This window comes from Balaenoptera musculus, chromosome 4, assembly GCF_009873245.2.
Source record: "Balaenoptera musculus isolate JJ_BM4_2016_0621 chromosome 4, mBalMus1.pri.v3, whole genome shotgun sequence".
In the NCBI taxonomy this organism is placed as follows: Eukaryota; Metazoa; Chordata; class Mammalia; order Artiodactyla; family Balaenopteridae; genus Balaenoptera; species Balaenoptera musculus.
Window position 1 is genome coordinate 71527662 of NC_045788.1, and position 21242 is coordinate 71548903.

The following is a 21242-nucleotide window of genomic DNA, read 5'->3' on the forward strand; positions in this document are numbered from 1 at the left end:
GGAGTTTCTTTTTGGGGTGATGAAATGTTCTGGAATAAGGATCATAATTGAACAACCTTGTAAATATATTAAAAACCACTGAATTGTATATTTTTTGATATTAAGCAATCTGTCTACAAAGCCAATAATAAGATATATTTCTGATTCTAATGACATCATGAAAGAACTGCATTTCAATGATCTGTGACAATGTTATAGTAAGGGAGATCTCAAATTTTTCCAGTTTTGTTGAACTGTATATTTTAAAAGGGTGAATTTCATGGGATGTGAATTACATCTCAGGTTTTTTTAACCGCAAGAAAATGTAATCATCTGTCTTTCAAAAAATGACCTATTGGAACAGAGAACAGTCAAGTAATCATAAACAATGACTGTTACCCAAAGCTGGAACACTTCATACATGCACTGAAGCCCCACAGCAAAATCACCGAGCTGTCAGTGTATTTCGTCTACATGATGATCGCTGGTCTTACGTTATGGGCTTTGCCTTACAATTTCAACAAATACCTGTGAAATTATCCAGAGTATAGTGTACATGATACAATAATGCTATACAAATTTCTTCCCTACAGATCCACGACTAAAGCTTTCCATGAGAAACATGCACTGGTACATGAACTACTACAGTTGTATCATGAACATATTATAATTTAAAAGAGTTCCATTGCATTTGGTAAATTCTCCAAATTCTATAGTATAAAATGTCAGTTAATCTTTTCAAAGAGCCTCTCACTTCAGGATACATTTCTTTGATCACCTCCTTCCCAGACGGTCATAACTTAGTCAAAAGGTTCCTTCTGGTCAAGGTTCCTGCTGCTGTGACATGCCGGAGAAGCTGCACAGCAATGTCACCTGTTTGTCATTAGCTTAATTGAGACAGCCAGCATAGAGGTCTTTACCCTCAGGCTTCTTTCAAGCCCCAACTATGAGCTGAGGCTTTTCAAAGCCACTCACAGTTTTGCTCTTGCAGTAAAAGAAACTCTGCAAATTCAGAAGAGGTGTGCAAAGAGCTTTAACACTTTTCTTGTTAGCCCAGTCCTCAGCACACGCTCCTGAAATCCAACAGTCTCTTTTAAGTGTGGAAAGCACAAGGCCTCCTTCTTGTTCCTACGTGTCATCTGGAGACAAAGCAACCCAGCCTCGTGCTCTGAGGAGGCTGAAATCTGATGTACGAGGGGCAGATCCCCGAGGACTCTTCTATGATTTCTTGGGTTGCGTTAATATAGCTATCAATCAGTCGACTATAAAATATTACTGAGAGCCTAGAAAGTGCCAGGAACTGTGCTAAAAATATAACGGTGATGGAGGAAGAGGGAACACCTCTGTTTCCATTGTTTCGCGCCATCCATATGGAGGACCCCCCTAACTTGACCAGCACTCCCCGCCTCCTGCCCCCTCCTCAGCCCTCCTTCCCGACCTGTGCACACTACCACCTCCCTTAGGGAAGGAAGAGGAACTGCTGTGATGGGCGAGTTTGGGAGGCAGGCTGCCCCAGCATCCTCTCCTCTCCTCTGGAATTAGCCTCCGAGAGACTGCCCTCCCTGCAAGGCGGCCAGCGGCCGTCCAGAGCTGCCTGTCCTTTCAGAAGTCTGTCTGGTCTGTACCCCGGGTGGGGAGGCGCCTGTCCCTGTGTCTGTCTGTCACTCCCAACTCAGGCCAGAAACAGGGGTGACATTTACGGGGTGCCTGTCCACTTCAGCAGATGAAGAAGGTAAGTAATGCTCTGCCCCCCGCGGAGATGACACTCTAGTAGGGAGTGGCAGAATGCAAACTAGGAAACAGGGTAGTGACTTTCCAAACTTGCTTCCTGATGTCCAAAGAGCTCTCGCTCTCACTTCCTTCAGCCCCTGCTCAGATGTCACCGAATCCATGGGGCCTTCCCTGACCAGCTGTACAAAACAGCCCACAACTCCGCACCCCAACACAGGAATGCTTCCTGTGTCCTTATCCACCTTTACTTTTCTGTATACAATGGATCACGATCTGACTCACTCTACGTGGACAGGTTCGTTTGTTTAAAGTCGATCTCCCACACACCCCCAGAGCCCCAGAATGGAAGCTCCATGAGGGCAGGGACTGGTTCTCTTCCCACTGGCACAGGCACCTAAAACAGGGCCTGGTGCCAGGGAAGCGCCCAAGAACATCTGCTGAATGAATGAGCACATGAGTACGTGCTACAAACAAGGTGATGGGAAAGATAACGAGGGCTAGGGTGGCTGCTGCTTTAGAAAAGGGGTTCGGGGAAGGCGTCTCGGAGTCGTTACCATCTGAGTGATAACACAGTGACGGCACAAGAGAAACAGCACAGGAAGCAATCCTGCTGTGCCCCTGAGGGTGTCCCACAGGGCTGGGTAAGCTCCCCCAGGCCTCTGCAAGGGGCTGGCCACCCCGAAAAGGAGAGGAGATGGCTACAGGGTCCCGTCAGTGCTGAGTCCCCAGAGGTCGGCAGAGTAGAACCGTGCTGTGAGGCTGGACACACAACAACGGACGCAGCAGCACTGGACTCACTGCACAATACAGCAAGGCTGCGTTTAATCCTTACCGCCCCGTGGGGGATGGGTGTTTAATCCTCATTTTACAGGAGGCCCGGGAGGCCCTGAGAGGCGCGGGGGGTTGTCCACAGTCACCAGCTAGTAACTGGCCACTGGGGTTTAAACTCAGTGCTGTCTCCCTCCCTCAGGACCATGTTGTGCCCAACCCAGCAGGTTTAGCAACAGGACAGGCTGTACGTGAGGTGATGCTAAGCGACACGGGTACCTGGGTGGCAGGGGGCTGTGCCTGTCCCCCCTCTGTGTCTCCTGCATTTGTGCATTCAGGGTCCAACACACACCAGGTGCTTAGTCATTCATAGGGCTTCCACATGCACGGGAGGCTCCTGAGGGAGATGACTGGTTGCCTAGCCCAAAGCTTCCCCTCCTCTCCTTATTAACTATTTTTAACTGGAACTCTGCTTTGGTTCTTCCTCCATCCTGCGGCTGCAACACAGATGTGATGACTAAAGCCCTAGCAGCCATTCTGGCCCATGAGGACAAGGGCCACTCTGTGGGGATGGTAAAACAGAGCTGGAGGGGCCTAGGACCCTGATGACGTCACGAAGCTCCTGTGCCAGCCCAGGAACGCCTCCTACCTCTGGACTCCATTTAGATGAGAAATAAAGCTCCATCTTGCTTAAGCTACCACTATGTGGGATTCCCATGGCATATTCTATCAAACTTAATGCAAAAGGAAGCCTTATGGAACACAGGTCTGGACCTAAGTTTTAGAAGGGTGAGATCCCACTGGACAGACAGAATGAGACAATAGATGGCTCGGAAGCAAAGCGAGCAAAGCTCCAGGAGAAGGGACAGCGTCTCCTGCAGCTTAGTGGGGAAAGGCTGGACAAGGAAGCTGAGGCCAGCTGCTGTGGGCCTAGAATGTTGGAATGACCTGGAAGACAGCGAGCCGGGAGCCAGGGGGTTCTGAGTGGTGTGATAAAAGCCCCATTTTAACAAGATGAATGAGCCTTCCCCAAGCCAGCACAGCCAGGATAGCCTGAATGAAAGGCAAATGCTCCCTGAAGGTCTACTATGTGTCAGGCATTGTGCTCACAGGGCAGGCTGCACAGAGGCAAGGATGCCTGAGCTGGGTCTGAAGGTGGGCAGGAAAGCACCAGGCCCTTCTGTATCCCTTTTACAGCAGGGACTTCCATGCCTGCTGCCACAGCCTCGTACAAATTCAGATTTCCAGGCCCCATCAGGAGATTCTGACCCACAGGCTGGGGCAGGGTCCATGAGTCTGTATTTTGAATAACTGTCCCCAGGAGATTCTGATACAGTTAGTCCATAGACTTATTAAATGAGCTAGAAGCAGCTCCTATCCTGGTACCTCGAACATAACAGGTTTGGATGTTTATTAAATAAGTGAACAAATAATATATTTCCATAGTGTTAGGAGATAACAAACCAGTGGATTTTGAAAGACTTTCAATAATAATTCGAAACAAGATTTTTCTGGTTAAGTGAATAGCTTTTTAGCTAGTATTTAATTAACCAAAATGTAATCTAAAGTCACTAGTAATATTCTATGATCAATTTCTGCAACCACTTCGGCTCAACCATTTCTGTGTCACTTGAAAATGGCCTGAGAAGAGACCTCTGAGCGTGAGCACGAGTCCTAGGCCGGCTCACTGCAGCCCTGCCCTGCATCCTGCACCCCTGGTGGAGTCCCAGATCCCACCCTGAGGGAGGAAGAGCTTTCAGGCTGTCTCCAGACAGCCGGGTGCACCAGGAGCTGCCTTCCTCTTCCCAAGGTGTTCTTACACACTTTAGGGCACCTCTCCCTGGGAGTGGACTGTTCTTTTACCTTATCTTACAAGAGAGAAGTGCTCCTTAAAGGGGGAACATGGTACAAAGAGAAAAACATTGGCCTAGGACTTGAGTCTAACCCCAGCCTTGTCAGTAACTCCCCAAGTGGCCTTAGGCAAGTTTCCTCGCCTGGGCTGCTATATGCTCTTGAAGATCCCTTCCAGCTCTGATGCAACTGGGGTGAGAATTTCTAGTGTCATTCTTCCTAATTCATACTGAAAAAATAATTCTCATATAAGATGCACTCCCATATGTAAGACATGATGCTCGCTGCTAGGGATACACTTAAGAGAGGTCAGGGTCCAAGCCCTTAAGGTGTTTACAGTCTAGCAAGGTAGACAAATAACTCATTCAATAATTACATAATGACAACTGTGAGAAATGTTACTATGGAAAAGTCCTTGGTGTGATGAGAATGTACAATGGGGGCTCAGGAAAGGTTTACCAAGGAAATAACATTTATGCTGAGACCTGAAAGCAGAGTACCAGTTAAGGAAGGGGGGGTGGGGTGGGAGGTACTCCAGGTAGAGGGAAAGGCATGTGTGAAGTGGTACCAGAAGACACATTCCAAACCTGAGGAAGAATTAAATGACAACTAAAATGAGGTAAACCTTTTAGGACTACATATTTAAAGAAAAAAATAAAACAAAAAGAGCACCTTTTGTCACAAACAGAAAACAGATTCACAAAAAATCATTCAAAAGGAATAGGAGCAACTTTAGCTAGAACTGATAAACCCTTATCTGAACACAGCCATCTGGCTGAAAGCCCCCAGACCCTCATTCCTCATGCCTCAGTAGGGGTGGTGTCAATTCCCTCAGGTCATCTGCAGCTGCCTCAGGCCTTGGGTGATGGCTATGGCTGTCAGAACTGGGCCCAGCAGAGGGAAGGAGTCAAAGCATGAAACACAGACTCCAAGAAGGGAAGCTGGCCCTGAGACTGGACCTGCCCTGGACAAGTATTTCTGGTGCCCATTATGTGCCAGACGTCGTACAGTCTACAGCACCAGGGAGGTACACGAGGAAGAGGAAGACATGTCTTTTGAATGGGGGTTCCTTGGACGGCTCCGAGGAGGGGATGGTATCCAAAGATGGGCAAGACTCGGCAACGCACACAGAAAGGGTATCCTGACAGTGGAATGAAAGAAGCAGAGGCATGTAGGCTGGAAAGCACTGAGTTTGCAACAAGATACTGTGGCTGGAGCTCGAGAAGGGGACAGTAGAGCCCTAGCAATGGAGGAGACAGGCCTGAGTTGTGACCTCTGACTCAGAAAGTGAAGAGATGACATGTTGGTCTTCAAGGCGGTGTCTGGAGAGCTGGTCAAATCCCAGCTCTGCCCAGACTGGCCCTATGATCAAGGGCCCTTGGTTTTCTTCCTTGGACTAGCACAGAATTTCTCAAACACTAAAGTCCCAAGGACCACCTGGAACAGGTTGCCAGGCCCTACCTCCAGAGACTGCAATTAGGGCAAATGCGATGGGCCCCAGGCTGAAAAACCCCAGGTCAGACAGTGGGTGCCAAGGGCCTGGCCAGCCACAAGCTCCAGGACCTGGATTCTTGGCCTCCTGTACATGGAATCCAGACCCAGGTACCTCTCCCTGACTATGGTGGGTGTTCCTGATGGGCTCATTTGTTCTGGGCAGAGGACAGACTTTTGATGCTATGGGGGGGAAGCTGGAAAGGAGAGCTGTGGAGGGCTGGGCACAGATTGTCCCCAAGTCTATGGACATTCCTGGGGGAAGGTGAAAACTAAGTAAAGAGTGGCCAAGGGCCCAGGAAGGAAGGAAGGACATTCTGGGTGGAAAGTATAGCTTATATAAAGGCACATTCAGTACAGTTAAGATCTAAGGTGCGCGTAGGGGAAGGACAAGAAGGTCGGCTGAAGAGGAGAGCCAGGGCCACAACACAGACAGCCCTACCAAGAAATTAGAACTTGATTCTGTAGACAACAAACAACAGACCCCTGAACCCTGCAGGATCCTGGCATCAGCTCCCCTTAGTCACTCACTAGGCACAAACACATGGAACACTACTCTTGCCTCACCGCCCATCCCCCAACCATCAGGCTCCATCCTTTAAGATCGCCTACTATTTCTATTCCAAAATCTGACCTTGGATCCCCTCTGTGCAACTATTAGGTCAAAACGAGGCAAGCAATTTAACTGAGACCATTAACTCTAAGTTAGGAATCCAATCTCTGACAAGCAGAGCCAGGAGGTGAAGCGAGATGATGGGGATGCAGATGGGTCCAGCCTGGGACAAGGTGACTAGCTCTGCTCTCCCCAGATCTTATCCGTACCTCCTGGGAGGAACCGGTGCTTCTCTACATGGGTTCAGGACCCTTGAGGGTAGGGTTGAGAAGGGGGCACACAGAGGAGATGAGATGGTTCATACTGACTGGGTTTGGGCTTGACTAGTTCCGACTGAAATACCTTAGAGAAATGAGCTATGAGAAATGTCACTGTAACTTGAACAATTCAAGCGGCCGAAGACCCTGTCCAGCAGACTCTGCACCAGAAGCATATTGGTACGTTCAAATGACCTGCTCCATCCTCAAAACTCAAAGACTGAGGGGCTTCCCTGGTGGCGCAGTGCTTAAGAATCCGCCTGCCAATGCAGGAGACACGGGTTCGAGCCCTGGTCCGGGAAGATCCCACATGCCACAGAGCAACTAAGCCCGTGAGCCACTACTGAAGCCCACGCGACTGAAGCCCCTGTTCCCAACAAGAGAAGTCACCACAATGAGAAGCCTGCGCACCACAAGGAAGAGTAGCCCCCGCTCTCCGCAACCAGAGAGAAGCCCGCGCGCAGCAACGAAGACCCATCGCAGCCAAAAATAAAATAAATAAAATAAAATAAATTTATTTTTTAAAAAAGTCAAAGACTGAGAAGAATAAAAAGAGGGTCAGGCTCTGAAGGCACTGACTGCTGAATCCTGTAACGCTAGCAAAGAGGGGACGTGCCAATTCTCAAGGAGGCCGCAGTTAAAGGGGGAGACGCGTCAGGGTAGTCGGCTAACACCGAGGCTCCCGGACACGCCCCCGGACGCTGCCTCCAGCGTGCTGTGAATGCACACTTCAGCCAGTGGGATCGGGTTGAGAGGTTACGCTTCTACTGGCGTTGGCAGTGGGCAGCGCAACGAAGACACCTCCCTCCTGACCCCTGGAGCCTGGCCGGGCGCGCGCGCTGACTGAGCCACCCGCCCGGAACCTCCGGCTGAGGCCCCGCTCACCTTGCACTTGAAGCCGGCGGCGGGCGGTAGCAGCTCCCGCAGCAGGGCCTTGGCCACCTCGCGGCTGGCCTCCTCGCTCACGAAGTGCAGGTTAAGCACCTCGTGCGCCTCGAACTTAGCGAGGCGCAACAGGGAGCGGAGCGCGACGCGGGCCTTGGCCTGCAGCGCGGCATTGTGTTCCGCCTTGGTGAACATCATCAGCAGGTGGTAGTCCACCGGCCCGGCCCCGCCGCCCTCCAGGCTCTTGGCCTTAGCGCCCGGGGCCGGCGCCACGGAGCCCTGCGGCAGCTCCGGCACAGGCGGCGAGGGCGCGGCGGGGGCTCCGGCGCGGGCCTCCTTCAGCCTCTTGGTGGCGCTGGAGAAGGTCTCCCGGCCGGAGCCGAGGTAGTAGAAGGCACAGACGGCAAGCGCCGCGGCCAGCAGCAGCGCGCAGTAGTGGGAGCGCACAGCGCCCAGACGTGCCATGGCCCGAGCGCATGGGGGCGCGCCTCGGAGGAGACCCATGCGCCACCCGCCCGCGGACAGGGCGGCCGGGGAGCCGCAGCGGAGAACAGTACCCCTGCAGCTACTTAGTAGCCCCGGCGGCGGGCGGCAGCCATGGCGGAGGCGGAGCCGCGCTGCCAATCCGCGGGCGCTGATGCGCCGAGAGGCGGGGCCAGGGCTGCCCGGCAGCCGCTGGGTCCTAGGCTCAGAAGGATTACATCGGGGATGCGCCGCGGGTCCGCAGGAGCCGCCCCAGAGTGGTCAGAGAAGCCGGTGAGGACTCGGACATACAGGCCAGCTGGCTGTACCGTCCGTGAAAAATGGCCCTCTTGAGTGCCCAGCCCCAGACGCTAGAAACCGAAGCTAAGACTTCGGTAGCAAAAAGACTAAACTGGACTCACAAAGAAAAATTTTCTCTATATACCTTTTCCCCCCTAATTTCTTGAAGGCTTTAAGTCCTCTCCCCGACTCCTCTCACACCTTGGAGACTATCAGGGACTAAAGAATTTAAACTAGCAACTCCCTCCCTATTCTCGGTGAAGTAGGATTGACACCCGAGGTGTAAATGGCCTGCTCACCTCACTTGGCACCTCTGAGGCGGACCAGAGGCAATCTAAAGGATCCTTTTTTTTTTTTTTTTAACTGTAACACTTTAAAAGAGGCTTAATATGTACCTCTTTTAACTGAGGCATAACTGAGGTCACTTGCCCAGGGTCACACAGTGGCAGGTTTGACGATATAGTTGGACACTGCCAACTACATAAAAACCCATTAACTTGAGTCTTCTGAGGACCAAAGACACACTACAGTGTTTACGTAAACATGTACAAGTGGTCTGCATGCTTGAAAGAGGTGCAGGTGAAAACGCAGGCACAAATGCACTCACAAATTCTCTCACCCGTTTACTGTGCCATGCCATTATTTCTCAAAGTGTGGTCCCCAGAACCACAATTCATCTCGTTTTTAACTCTTCTTCTTTTCAGTTGGAGCAACACTTCTCTGAAAAACCTTGGACCTCTGAAGAATGCTTAGCAACAAGTTCAATACATGGTACTCACCTTGGGGGGGGGGGGAACAATAGCAAAATTATCTCACTTTAGTAACAGGTATTACTTTAGTTCATTTAATCCACACAGCTCTAAGAGGTAGAGGTATTATTTGCTTATTTGCACTTTACAATTGAGGAAACTGAGATTTAGAGAAGTGAACTGCCCAAATCTAGTTGACTAGTAAATAATGGATCCCAACTCAAGCCATACCACTTCCAAAGCCCAAACTTCCAGCCAAGATTAGCATTGAAAGTGGTAACTCAGACTCTGAGTTGTGTGTATTTTACCACAAGCTTCAGCAGATGACATTGTGGTTAAGAGAGCTGGATTTGGGCGTGTGGCGGGGGTGGGGGGGGGGGAGGGTGCAAGATGGCAGAGTAGGAAGACCCTGAGCACAGCTGCTCCCACAGGCACCAGAAAGCTGGATTTACAGCTAACTAGGAGTTGTTAGACTTCAGGGGAGGTACTTAATCTCTCTGAGCTGCAATCATAACCATATGTAACATGGGGCTAATATTAGTACTTATGCCTCATAGGGTTATGAGAGATAATCGATAAAACGCAGTTAGAATAGTGTCTGACACTTAGTAAACAATAAATATAAACTATGCTAGAAAACCAAACCTCTAAAACAAAGTCTAAATATCAACAAGTACAAAATACAATTAGCAACCATAGCTTTTCTAGAGTATGTTACAAATTTCTAAACCCCAAATATCCATTAAGACTTTATTACATGTACCACAGAATCTCCACCACTTGTGTGCTACCATTGTATTATACATTCTAATTATTGTTCATTAATAAGGGGAAAGAATTCTGCAATTGTACCTTTTAGTCCACCCACCTACACCATCAATAATGTGGATTTTTCCTCTGCCATTTATTCTGGAATTTATTCAACAAATATATTTTTTCAGACCTTTATAAGATCACTACTCCTGGAATTTATGGATAACAAATGAATAACAAGATAATTTAAATTTTACATAGGAAGTCAGTAGACACAGGAAAATACTCAAGAGACTGGTCTTTTCTCCAAGCTTCTTCATCCTCAATTCTTTGACCATAAAGAAAAATTAATGTTGTAGCTTCCCTAGATATACTGCTGACTGGAATCTAAAATAGTGAGTTCAAGGTAGCCAGTGATTTATTTGATAGATATCAGATATCAAGTGACTACTACATGCCAAGCATAGTAGCACCTGGGGATACAGCAGTGAAAAAACAAAAGCCCTGCCCTCATAGAATTTACATTCTAGCAGGGAAAACAGACAAATAAGAAAAAGTATGTAGGCCGCCGCCGCTGCCGCGACTCGGACTGCATGCCAGTACCCCTGGCCGACGACTCAGGCGCTATGGAAGACGTGAACGAATACAGCAACAGAGAGGAATTTGCAGAGGGGTCCAAGATCAACGCGAGCAAGAATACAATAGCCAGGACATGGAAGCAACCTAAGTGTCCATCATCGGATGAATGGATAAAGAAGATGTGGCACATATATACAATGGAATATTACTCAGCCATAAAAAGAAATGAAATGGAGGTATTTGTAATGAGGTGGATGGAGTTAGAGTCTGTCATACAGAGTGAAGTAAGTCAGAAAGAGAAAAACAAATACAGTATGCTAACACATATATATGGAATCTAAGGAAAAAAAAAAAAAAAAGGGTCATGAAGAACCTAGTGGCAAGATGGGAATAAAGACAGACCTACTAAAGAATGGACTTGAGGATATGGGGAGGGGGAGGGGTGAGATGTGACAGGGTGAGAGAGTGTCATGGACATATATACACTACCAAATGTAAAATAGATAGCTAGTGGGAAGCAGCCGCATAGCACAGGGAGAGAGATCAGCTCGGTGCTTTGTGACCGCCTGGGGGGGTGGGATGGGGAGGGTGGGAGGGAGGGAGATGCAGGAGGGAGGAGATATGGGAACGTGTGTATATGTGTAGCTGATTCACTTTGTTATAAAGCAGAAACTAACACACCATTGTGAAGCAATTATACTTCAATAAAGATGTTTAAAAAAAAAAAAGAATCAGCAGGATGACGGTAAAATGTTTATTGGAGGCTTGAGCTGGGATACAAGCAAGAAAGATCTGACTGAATATTTGTCTCGATTTGGGGAAGTTGTAGACTGCACAATTAAAACAGATCCAGTCACTGGAAGATCAAGAGGATTTGGATTTGTGCGTTTCAAAGATGCTGCTAGTGTTGATAAGGTTTTGAAAGTGAAAGAACACAAGCTGGATGGCAAATTGATAGACCCTAAAAGGGCCAAAGCTTTAAAAGGGAAGGAAACCCCCAAAAAGGTTTTTGTGGGTGGGTTGAGCCCAGATACTTCGGAAGAACAAATTAAAGAATATTTTGGAGCCTTTGGAGAGATTGAAAATATTGAACTTCCCATGGATACAAAAACAAATGAAAGAAGAGGATTTTGTTTTATTACATATACAGACGGAGAGCCAGTAAAGAAATTGGTAGAAGGCAGATATCATCAAATTGGTTCTGGGAAGTGTGAAATCAAAGTTGCACAACCCAAAGAGGTATATAGGCAGCAACAGCAACAACAAAAAGGAGGAAGAGGTGCTGCAGCTGGTGGACGAGGAGGTACTAGGGGTCATGGCCAAGGTCAGGGCCAAAACTGGAACCAAGGATTTAATAACTATTATGATCAAGGATATGGAAATTACAATAGTGCTTATGGTGGTGATCAAAACTATAGTGGCTATGGCGGCTCTGGTTATACTGGGTATAACTATGGGAACTATGGATATGGACGGGGATATGCAGACTACCGTGGCCAACAGAGCACTTATGGCAAGCCATCTCGAGGGGGTGGCAATCACCAAAATAATTACCAGCCATATTAAAAAGGGACGTTGGAGAAAACAGGAAGAGATTGCTAAAGCAACCCATCTTGCAAGGACAACATTGAAGATTGGTCTTCTGTTGATCTAAGATGATTATTTTGTAAAAGACTTTCTAGTGTACAAGACACAACTGTGTCCAACTGTATATAGCCGCCAATTAGTTTTCTTTTTTACTTTGTCTTTTGCTATCTGTGTTATGACTCGATGTGGATTTGTGTTTATACAAATTTTATTTGTATGATTTCATGTTAAACCTCAAATAAATGCTTCCTTATGTGATTGTTTTTCTGAGTCAGGTACTAAATAGCTCTGTAAGTGTAATTTTAAATAAGTGATAATTAAGGTACAGTTTATTTTGTAGGGAGTATTGATCCATAGGGAGAAACTGTGGTCCTTTACTAATAGCCAGCTACAGTGTCTACTGTGTTCCCCTTTTTTGTTAGATGTATTCTATCTTCTAAGGCTTCATTTCCCTGTTAACTGAGGCTTCCACGTAACTTTAAGTAATGTTTTCTCTCTGTATATCTGGAGCCTTTGTCATGAAAGTTTCTGTGGCTTAGTTATAGTGTTGTGATTAGTGGAAGCTTTCTAGTAGACCATAAGTCTTCTGGTTATAGTTTGAAAAGTAGCTTTTTAATGGCACAAAGCATGCTGGTAGCTCCTTTTATGAATAGAAAATATTTTGCTTTGTTCTTGTCTCTGGGAAGGCATTTGTTATGACTTGCTGTATTCAGTGGTCTGCTGGAAAGAGCTTTGGCTAATCATAATACCATAACTTTGTTTTCTTGCTTAAAATGTCTAGATATACCCAGGGAAAAAAAACACTTGAACTGTGTTACAGGAGCTACAGTTTAAGAATATCAGATGTAGTTACATTTAACACAAGGATTTTGGCAAATATATACAAAGTTATTAAAGTCTGAACAAAAGCTAGATTAAAATATTTGTAGTAGTGGCTGAGTAACTAAATTAATTGTATACTATTCTGTTGGTATTATGTCACAGCAAGCACCAAACTGAACAAAATGTTTTCTGTTGGGGCATTCTTAGGAAGCTATATTGGGTGTTAGCTGTTATGTGGTGTGAGTTCTTAGAAAAAGTCATGGTAGTAAGTTTCATCATTTTTAGTGCAGTTAGTGCATGAGCTGGGTAGTTAAGCATATCCATATTCAGACTTAAGAAGGAATAGTGGGGAAAGGTATCCCTTAAATCTTATATAAATGCAAATCTAAGTGTGACCAACTCATGTCATTACAACAGATCTTCCTGGTGCATTAAAAACAGTTTTAGCTATAGATTTTGGAGGATGACCTGGGTAAATTCCAGTTTTGAATTTTACATTGTGTAGTTATTGACGTTAAGGTCTCTGTTTTTGTATCTGTGGTTCCATGTTAGCCATTAGGATTGGCATACATGTTAACGTGTGGAATAGCTGACCTCACCTTCAACCAAGTGAAAATTTTTTATGCTAATGAACCTGCCTTTTTTTATCTGGTGCCTGAAACTTTCTTTGTTCCAATGTTTGTACTTGCTGGGCAATCAAGTTATGCTTTTGGCCTTCTTTTGCTCCTGTTTTGCTATTTGACCTTACACCTAGGCCAAGTACCAATGTTGACTATTGCAAGGGACTGTTTAATTCTTTCAACATGCAACCTTAGGGAACAGAAAGGAGCTTTTCATTTTAAGTTATGTTGTCAGTCAGTAGATGCAGTGTCTTTAGGGCAGTGAATCCTGTAAATTCATATTTATGATTAGGTGACAAGTTGACATTGAGATTGTCCTTTCCTTTATCAAAAATGAATAAAGGCTTTTTAAACAAAAAGAGAAAGTATGTAGTGTGTCATATGTTATGTGCTATTTTCTCAGCTTAAAATAGATATATCTGGGTGTATAACAATATGACTAAATAGACAAAGAACTTGGTCAGCAAGTGACCCTTCAGTTCTAACTTTAACTGTGGTCAAGTTCTCTGACTTCTAGCCAGAGGAGATGGTTTTTCCTGTTGTATGATTTCTACATCTGTAATGTAACATAGAAATCTGATAGTTTAGCAGGCTTTTTTCTTTATTGACTACTACCCAATATTATCAGATACAGAGAAACAGACACTCCTCTACAGTAGATGGGGGTGTGTATATTGACACAGCTTTCCTGGAGGGCACTCGGGCAATACTAAAATCTTTCTAAGAGAACTTTCAGTTCTCTCTCCTATCCAGATGAATGTTTCTTCCTGAGACAAGGGTCTCAAATTTTGATTGGCATTGGAAACAATGGGGAGCTTGGTAAAAACACAAGGGCTCAGGCCCTATTGTCTTCAATGAGCCTGGGCTTCGACGGTGATTCTTTTACAAGCCAAAGTTTGAAAAGTACTGCCCTCGCTCTTCACCGAGCCAACCTCTCTGGCTTCAGACCTTGGCTTAAATGTCACTGCCTCGAGGAATGGTCTCTAAACACCAACGCGTCCAGTGTCCAGATGAGGCACCATCCTCAGGGACCCCATGAGGGCCACCTATGAACTGCCCAGTCCTATCTTTCTCCACTGCAAGAAGGCAAGACTTCAAGAGAACACAGGTAGTGTGTCTCTTTTTTTTTTTTTTTTTTTTTACCGTAATATCCCCAGTACCTAACACAGTGCCTGACTCATTGAATGAGCCTCAAAAATACACCCACCCATTGTGAACCAGCATTCTCACATCTAGGAATTCATCCTAAGGAAATAAGGAAGAATGTACTCAAATATTTAGCCATAAGGGTAATGAAGAACTAGGTTTATGATGACAAGATGTTGAAATCAAATGTTCATCAGTAAAGTGAAACTAAAATAAAGATTCTGTCATTAAAAGTGATGTATTCAACAAACTATAAGGGAAATTTTTTAAAGTGATAAATAGAAGAAGAACCTATAGAGACTCAAGAGATATACTAGCCACTTGCAATGAATGGAACTTACATGAATTCTGATTTGAAAAATCTTTTTTTAAAGAACACAGCTAAGACATTGGGAAAATTTGAATATTGACTATATAGTTTCATATTTTAAGGAAGGTGATATGATTTTTTTAAACAGTCCTTTTTTTCCCCCCTTTATGTTTTTAACTTTTTATTTTATATTGGAGGAGAGTTGATTAACAATGTTGTGTTAGTTTCAGGTGTACAGCAAAGTGATTCAGTTATACATATATATGTATCTATTCTTTTTCGGATTCTTTTCCCACTTAGGTTGTTACCTAATATTGAGCAGCGTTCCCTGCAGTTACACAGTAGGTCCCTGTTGGTGATCTGTTTTAAATATAGCAGTTTGTATACCTCAGTCCCAAACTCCCTAATTAACGCCAACCCCCCCCACCACCCTTCCCCTCTGGTAACCCTAAGTTTGTTCTCTGTTTTGTTTTGTAAATAAGTTCACTTGTATCATTTTTTTTTAGATTCTGCATAATAAGCGCTATCATATTTAGAGACATACTCAACAATTTGTTGAAATGTCTGGCATTTGGTTTAAAAAAATGGGGAAGAGGAAAAATGGGTGGGAGTATAGATAAAACAATGTTAGCCATGAGCTAACAGCTACTGAAGTTATTGTCTCTACTTTTGTATATGTTTGAAATTTTCCAAAATAAAAACATTTAAAGAAATCCTTCCCAAAGTGATGCAGATTACTTAAGGACTCAGAAACTTGTTCCTCATTTATTAAGTGAAAGAAGCAGTTGACAAAACAGTATGATCCCATTGTATATAAACATAATACACACACCCAAAGGTCTAGAAGGGTATATACCAAAGAAGTAACAGCTTGCCCCGTACTCGGTAACTGTCAAATAGAACTTCCTAGGGTGAATATGCGCTATAATCTGCCCTGTTCAAAACAGTAGTCACTGGGCACATGGCTAGTCAGCTCTTAAATGTGGCAATTCCACAGATGAACTGAACTCTTAATTTTGTCTAATTTTAATTAAATTTCAATAGCCACATGTGGCTAGTAGCTACCATCTACTAGCCACACATGAACATCACAGGCAGATGATGGAATTAGGATGGAATTCTTTTTACTTACCATTACCTAGACATTTTTCTACAATGAAAGAGCACTGTTTTATAATAAGGAAAAGTAGGCTGTTTTCATTTAAAACATTTACTATCAGTTTGGATTCTCTTTGTCAAAGAACTATTATGAAAATGAAATGAAGTGGAATAAAGCAAATTACATAGAAAAGTTTTAAGTGTCTGCTTTCAACTAACTTTTAAAGGAAAGGCAAAAGCAGGCAATTCACTTCCAGGTCTGTTCTTTCAAGCCTCTATTCCTTCAATCTCATTTCATGCAAAAACATGTTTTTGTTTGTTTACTAAAAGGATTGAGTGTAAATGTGTTGCCTAGATTAGAAACTTCAACAGATATCTCAATCATAATAGAAAAAAATTAGAGCTACAGCAAAAAAGGCCTTTTGTGGTTTTTAGCTAATGAACTGGGAGCCATACAGCTCTGTGATCAGGCAGAAGAAAATATTTAAAAGATCAAAATGGATTTCATGGTTGAAGCAATCAGCAAATAGGATCAATCTGGACCAGTGTGACAGGGTTGGAAAGGAATACAGGACCTTAAACATGACAGTTATTAACATGTATGTCTGCAATTGTAGTTCACGATAAAGTGGAAGTCTGAGCATAAAAGAACTATGCCAGAGGTGAGATTTTTATTGACTTGACATAATTTCTTAGCATACAAAGAGTTTAATCAGGTATAATATTTACAATTCTTACATAATATACATTTTAGAATAACTATAAAGATAATGTACTTTGTTCCATTTACAGTGACATCCTACAGTAAAACTACATTCATGAATTAGATACAAATAAATCCTCTACATACTAATAAAAAGTAAATGGATTGTTGGTTATACATTCTTTAAAATATACCTTTTCGCAGGTAGCAGGGAATATTACCTGTAATAAGTCTTTATGACTGGAATGATCCAGAAATATCACAAAGCACGTGTAAACACATATAGAAAAGGAGCTCATCACTTCCAGAAGTTAACCTTTAGCCTTTGGGTATAATAAATGGTGCCAACATTCTTTATAATGTAGCGAGCTTTCCCTGTTTAAAATGAACACCCAAAAGGTGGGAGGCGTGTTGAGGAAAAATAAGAAAATCTAGTACATAAGATAGTGAAAAGAGCAATGTAGAGAAAAGTTTACTTAATCAAACCTTGCTTCCCTCCCCCCATTATCTCATTTTAGTAGATAAATTTATGTAAATAGAAAAGGATGCCCCCAAAATCCTATTTATAGATGTCAGCATTTGGTCAAACTGAATCCATGCCCCTTTTAGTTGTCTTCGTTTAGAAGCATCAAGAAATTGATAAGCACATGGTGAATTAAAATTACTTTTACAACGTTTGGCCTTCATCAATGTTTGTTATTGCAAAAATATAAAATTCCCTACAATTTAACATCTTTAAACCCTAATCTATTCCTTCAAAGTAATTTTATATCCAGGTTCTCCAGAATACTTGGAGTCTTCGTTATCAAAGCACAAGGAAAGCTGGCAGTCATTATCCAATTTTGCTGCTTTACAATGATTTCAAATCATTTCATGATATGAGTAAAGTGCCTCTTGTCTACTAGTCAGACAGGGGTTCTGGTGTCAGCTACGCCACCAATCAGCAAACCAGTGACCCGCTCTGTAAAACAAGAGGAGCAGCCCAGGATCAAAGAAGAGACACTGTTGGTGCTCTTAGATTAAGATCTCAGAAGTCCTACTGTGAGTAATGGCAAAGCACACTGTGAGCAGATGTGAGCAGCAGAACAGTACACCAAGGGATGCTGTTACAGTTCCACCTTGTTTCATCCCACTCATCTTATTTGCGAGGAGCTCTGAATCCAATAAGAGTAGTAAGTAACTAGTCAGTGCTCTTTCCACTATATCATGCATGTCTGAAGTCATTCTGAACAGACAATTCTATAAAAATATAGCATTTTTCCAGCTCATGTCCACAGTCGAAAGTGCTATCAAACAGAAAAGTTAATTCCACAATATAAGAGTGATACGGGAATGTCTTATCCAAAATGGATAGTAAATTTAATCTTAAATACAATTTGGTTTATCATGACCCCACTTCACATGTGTAAAATTATATTTTTAAAATACTGCTTAACACATCACAAACTTAAGCTGTCCAGACTGTGAAAGTATAAGTTTTTTTTCAAAATGCACCCATGAAGAACCAAAGTAATATTCCAAATAAAATCTATATGTTTTACAAAGTAAACACCAAAGTTGATTAAAATCTACAAAGACCAGTATAAATTAGGCAAACAATGTAATATAGTGAATCCCTGGAAATTTCTGAATTTCTAAGGATTGTACCAAAGGTAATTTTTAAAACCTTAGAAATCTTAAACATGTAAGTGTTAACAATGAAAAAATTGCAAATAACTATGCAATTACCTTTAGTCTAGTTCTAACATGAAACTGCATTTTATGAATTCCTCATAGTACTACTATTCTTATTTTGAGATTACTCTAACTTTTAAGTTAATGAGTTAATGGAATAATGATAAGGAATCAGAAACTAATACCAGCAGATCAGTGAGGGAATGAAAACAGAGGACAGTCAAATTGATTTCTGAAGCCCAAGAGTATGACTAACGTTGTTTATACTATAATTTATCATATTATACTGAATAATTCACAGCATAATGAAACTAAGATTTGTTACATACTACAGAAAGGCTATTAGTTGACACAGCTAATTCACCTTGGTTAAGAGCCAACCTACTCTAACTACTTGTAACCATTAAGTTACTTTAAAACCTTGCTGTTACTCCTGCATCATTTCTGCCAAATTCAATCCAAATTGGGTCTCGGCATATTCAAGAAATCAAGCCACAGAAGTATATTTTTGTATGTAGAGGCTCCCTGTACTGTTAAAGATTACACTTTCTCTGAAGATATTCAGAACCATGATCTTTAGTGTACTTCAAATACATCTCTAACAATTAAATTTAAGTAGACATAATTACTGCCATATTAACAACTCATGACTGAAGCCACAGGAGTTAAGAGTATGATCAAGAATTGCTTTTACAACCAGAGATCCCAGAGGTGATCTGAAGACCGAAGGTTGGATCCAAAAGGAAAACTGCCTAGGCTTCCTCAGATAAAGGTCAGATGAATTCCTAGGAGCAAAACAGGAATAGGCACTACAAAGGAAAAGTGAGGCTCTCTTTTCTCTTTTTTTTCTTTCTTCCTTTCTTTGTTTCTTTCTTTTCTCAACATATTTCCTTCTCCTTGAGCTTTTCGGACAATTAATTTCAAAGTACACTAATAAAAATGCTACAAATCAAACTTTTGCAAAGCCTGGTGACCTGTGACTGTGAGGTGAAACAGGAAAGATTTAAGGTTCCTGGTATTGTTGCAATTAAAATACAAGGCTTTGGAAGTTAGCATTTCCTTAGAAATAATCCCTAAATATATTTGTATCCTTATCTAATACACAGCAATTATTACTAAATAAGCATTATATGCATGCAATTTGGCCAAACAAATATGGAACCTTTTCTGTGATGTGAATTTATGTCAGTATAATTCCTGTTTAGACAGATTCTGATTTGATGTTCAGTCAACTTAGAAAACTCTACTTACTGGTGGGAAAATGTTAGAAAATTTATTATCTACCCAATGAAATATAATTTCTGTACTTATTTGGCAGCTCAAGTTTAAAACCTCTCATTTAGAAACTGAGTATCAATAATATTACTTACACGTAACTTGAAAAAGAAAGTTAAACTTAATTATGACAATATTAGAAAGAAACCATAAGGCAAATTACTTATTTTATACTCCTGACAAGATACGTCAATCAAAGATAGAATCAGACTAATCTGTAGCATATACCTGGAAAATTAGTATACCCATAATATTTTGGAATTCAAGGGTCTGTGATTCACGTAACCAAATACTAAAGCTACATAGATGCTATAATTTAAAAGAATGTATACCGTGTACAACAAGTACACAGGAGAGATGTTAGAAGAATTAAAAAAGCAATTTATTGCTGTATATTTTAGTATAAACTAAAAAAACTTGAGTCTTTTTTACTCCTTTTACAGAGAGATTTTTCCTTTCACTAGGAGCAATAGCAAAAATGTATCTGGAAAAGGACACATTTCAAATATAAAAATGTTCTACATTATTTTATAAGTCAACTTTGATAGTTACAATCTGATGAAAGCATAATTTTGCAACATTCAAGTAACCTTTGAAACACAGTTTTGTTACATCAATAAATTTGTCAAGGTTTTAGGAAATCAACTCAACAATGAAGAACTACAACTTCTATGAGATTCTTTTGGTAATTTAAAAAAAACTATTGTCGAGGGCTTTTTTTTTCCTTCATAAAATGGAATAAATCTAAAGGACTGAGTTATGTCAATCTGTACAGCCACTATATGTACATTAAAGTACTGGACAATAACTGAGGAATATAACTGCATTTATGAGCAAATGGGGGGCATATATTCTCTAGTTCTAATAATTAAATTACATATTGTGTATATGACAGCTAGGCTACCAAGAAACAAACAAACAAACAGAAAAAAACTATTTCTGAATCACCAACATCAGGGAAGCTAAAGCAAAGACATATTCTCAAGTCAGGCAGGACATCAGGCTCCCACTCGATGCCGATATGCTTGACTGAACGATCCTGGGCACGGTGCACAGAAGAAAAAAATCAATGCTACCACCCACTGGGAAAAAAAGATTATTTTGTCTAAACTCTTAGCATCTTGTAACCTAGAGATGGCCTAAGTCTAGATTTAAATTTTAACCTACAAAAAAGAGCCCTTTAAACAGGCTTTTAAAAAAATTTTTTTAATAAAAAAAGTCTTAAAGTAGGTTCCTCTCCCAACTACTAGAGATCTATGTTTTGATTTGTAAAAATATCAATGAACGGGTACCTTTTTCCCAAACAACTCAATAGCTACTAAAAGTAAGTAAGTAGAATTAAAGAAGTAAAAATCTGTGAGTTTTCAGATGTATACATTAGGGAGTCACCAGATTTACTATTTTCCCCTTCTTAAAAAAATTCAAAATTTCTGTGAATCTTGCTGGAAACGATTTAGTTTCTCTGGATTATTGGATGCCATTTGGGAGAAATCACGAAAAATATCCTGGTAAGTTTCATCACCTGCATGAAAGTAAAACGAGGAGACTTTTAAAATTTACACAATTGAAAGTATTAATAAACAACATTC

At 42.3% G+C, this 21242-nt stretch overlaps 3 protein-coding genes across 7 annotated transcripts in view; 1 reads left to right on the plus strand and 2 right to left on the minus strand.

The window, feature by feature from the left end:
- The window catches only part of XXYLT1 (xyloside xylosyltransferase 1), a 186468-nt gene extending 178293 nt beyond the window's left edge, over positions 1-8175 (minus strand). Inside the window, exon 1 of the mRNA XM_036851527.1 lies at positions 7576-8175. Coding sequence (XP_036707422.1) covers positions 7576-8079 — 504 coding nt within the window. The 5' untranslated portion in view covers positions 8080-8175. The remainder of the gene's footprint in view (positions 1-7575) is intronic.
- Positions 8176-11121: 2946 nt separating this feature from the next.
- On the plus strand, positions 11122-12268 carry LOC118894863 (heterogeneous nuclear ribonucleoprotein D-like). Its single transcript, XM_036851528.1, has one exon. The coding sequence runs from the start codon at positions 11169-11171 to the stop codon at positions 11982-11984; it is 816 nt and encodes a 271-aa protein (XP_036707423.1). The 5' UTR covers positions 11122-11168; the 3' UTR covers positions 11985-12268.
- Positions 12269-16246: 3978 nt separating this feature from the next.
- Positions 16247-21242, minus strand: part of ACAP2 (ArfGAP with coiled-coil, ankyrin repeat and PH domains 2) — a 148090-nt gene continuing 143094 nt past the window's right edge. For 3 of the 5 annotated variants that reach the window (XM_036850173.1, XM_036850175.1, XM_036850172.1), the window contains one exon: positions 16248-21175. In XM_036850173.1, the coding sequence (XP_036706068.1) occupies positions 21075-21175 (101 nt within the window). In that variant the 3' untranslated portion in view covers positions 16248-21074. Of the gene's footprint in view, positions 21176-21242 lie in introns of all 5 variants that reach the window. The other 2 variants (XM_036850171.1, XR_005019673.1) reach the window with 2 other exon arrangements.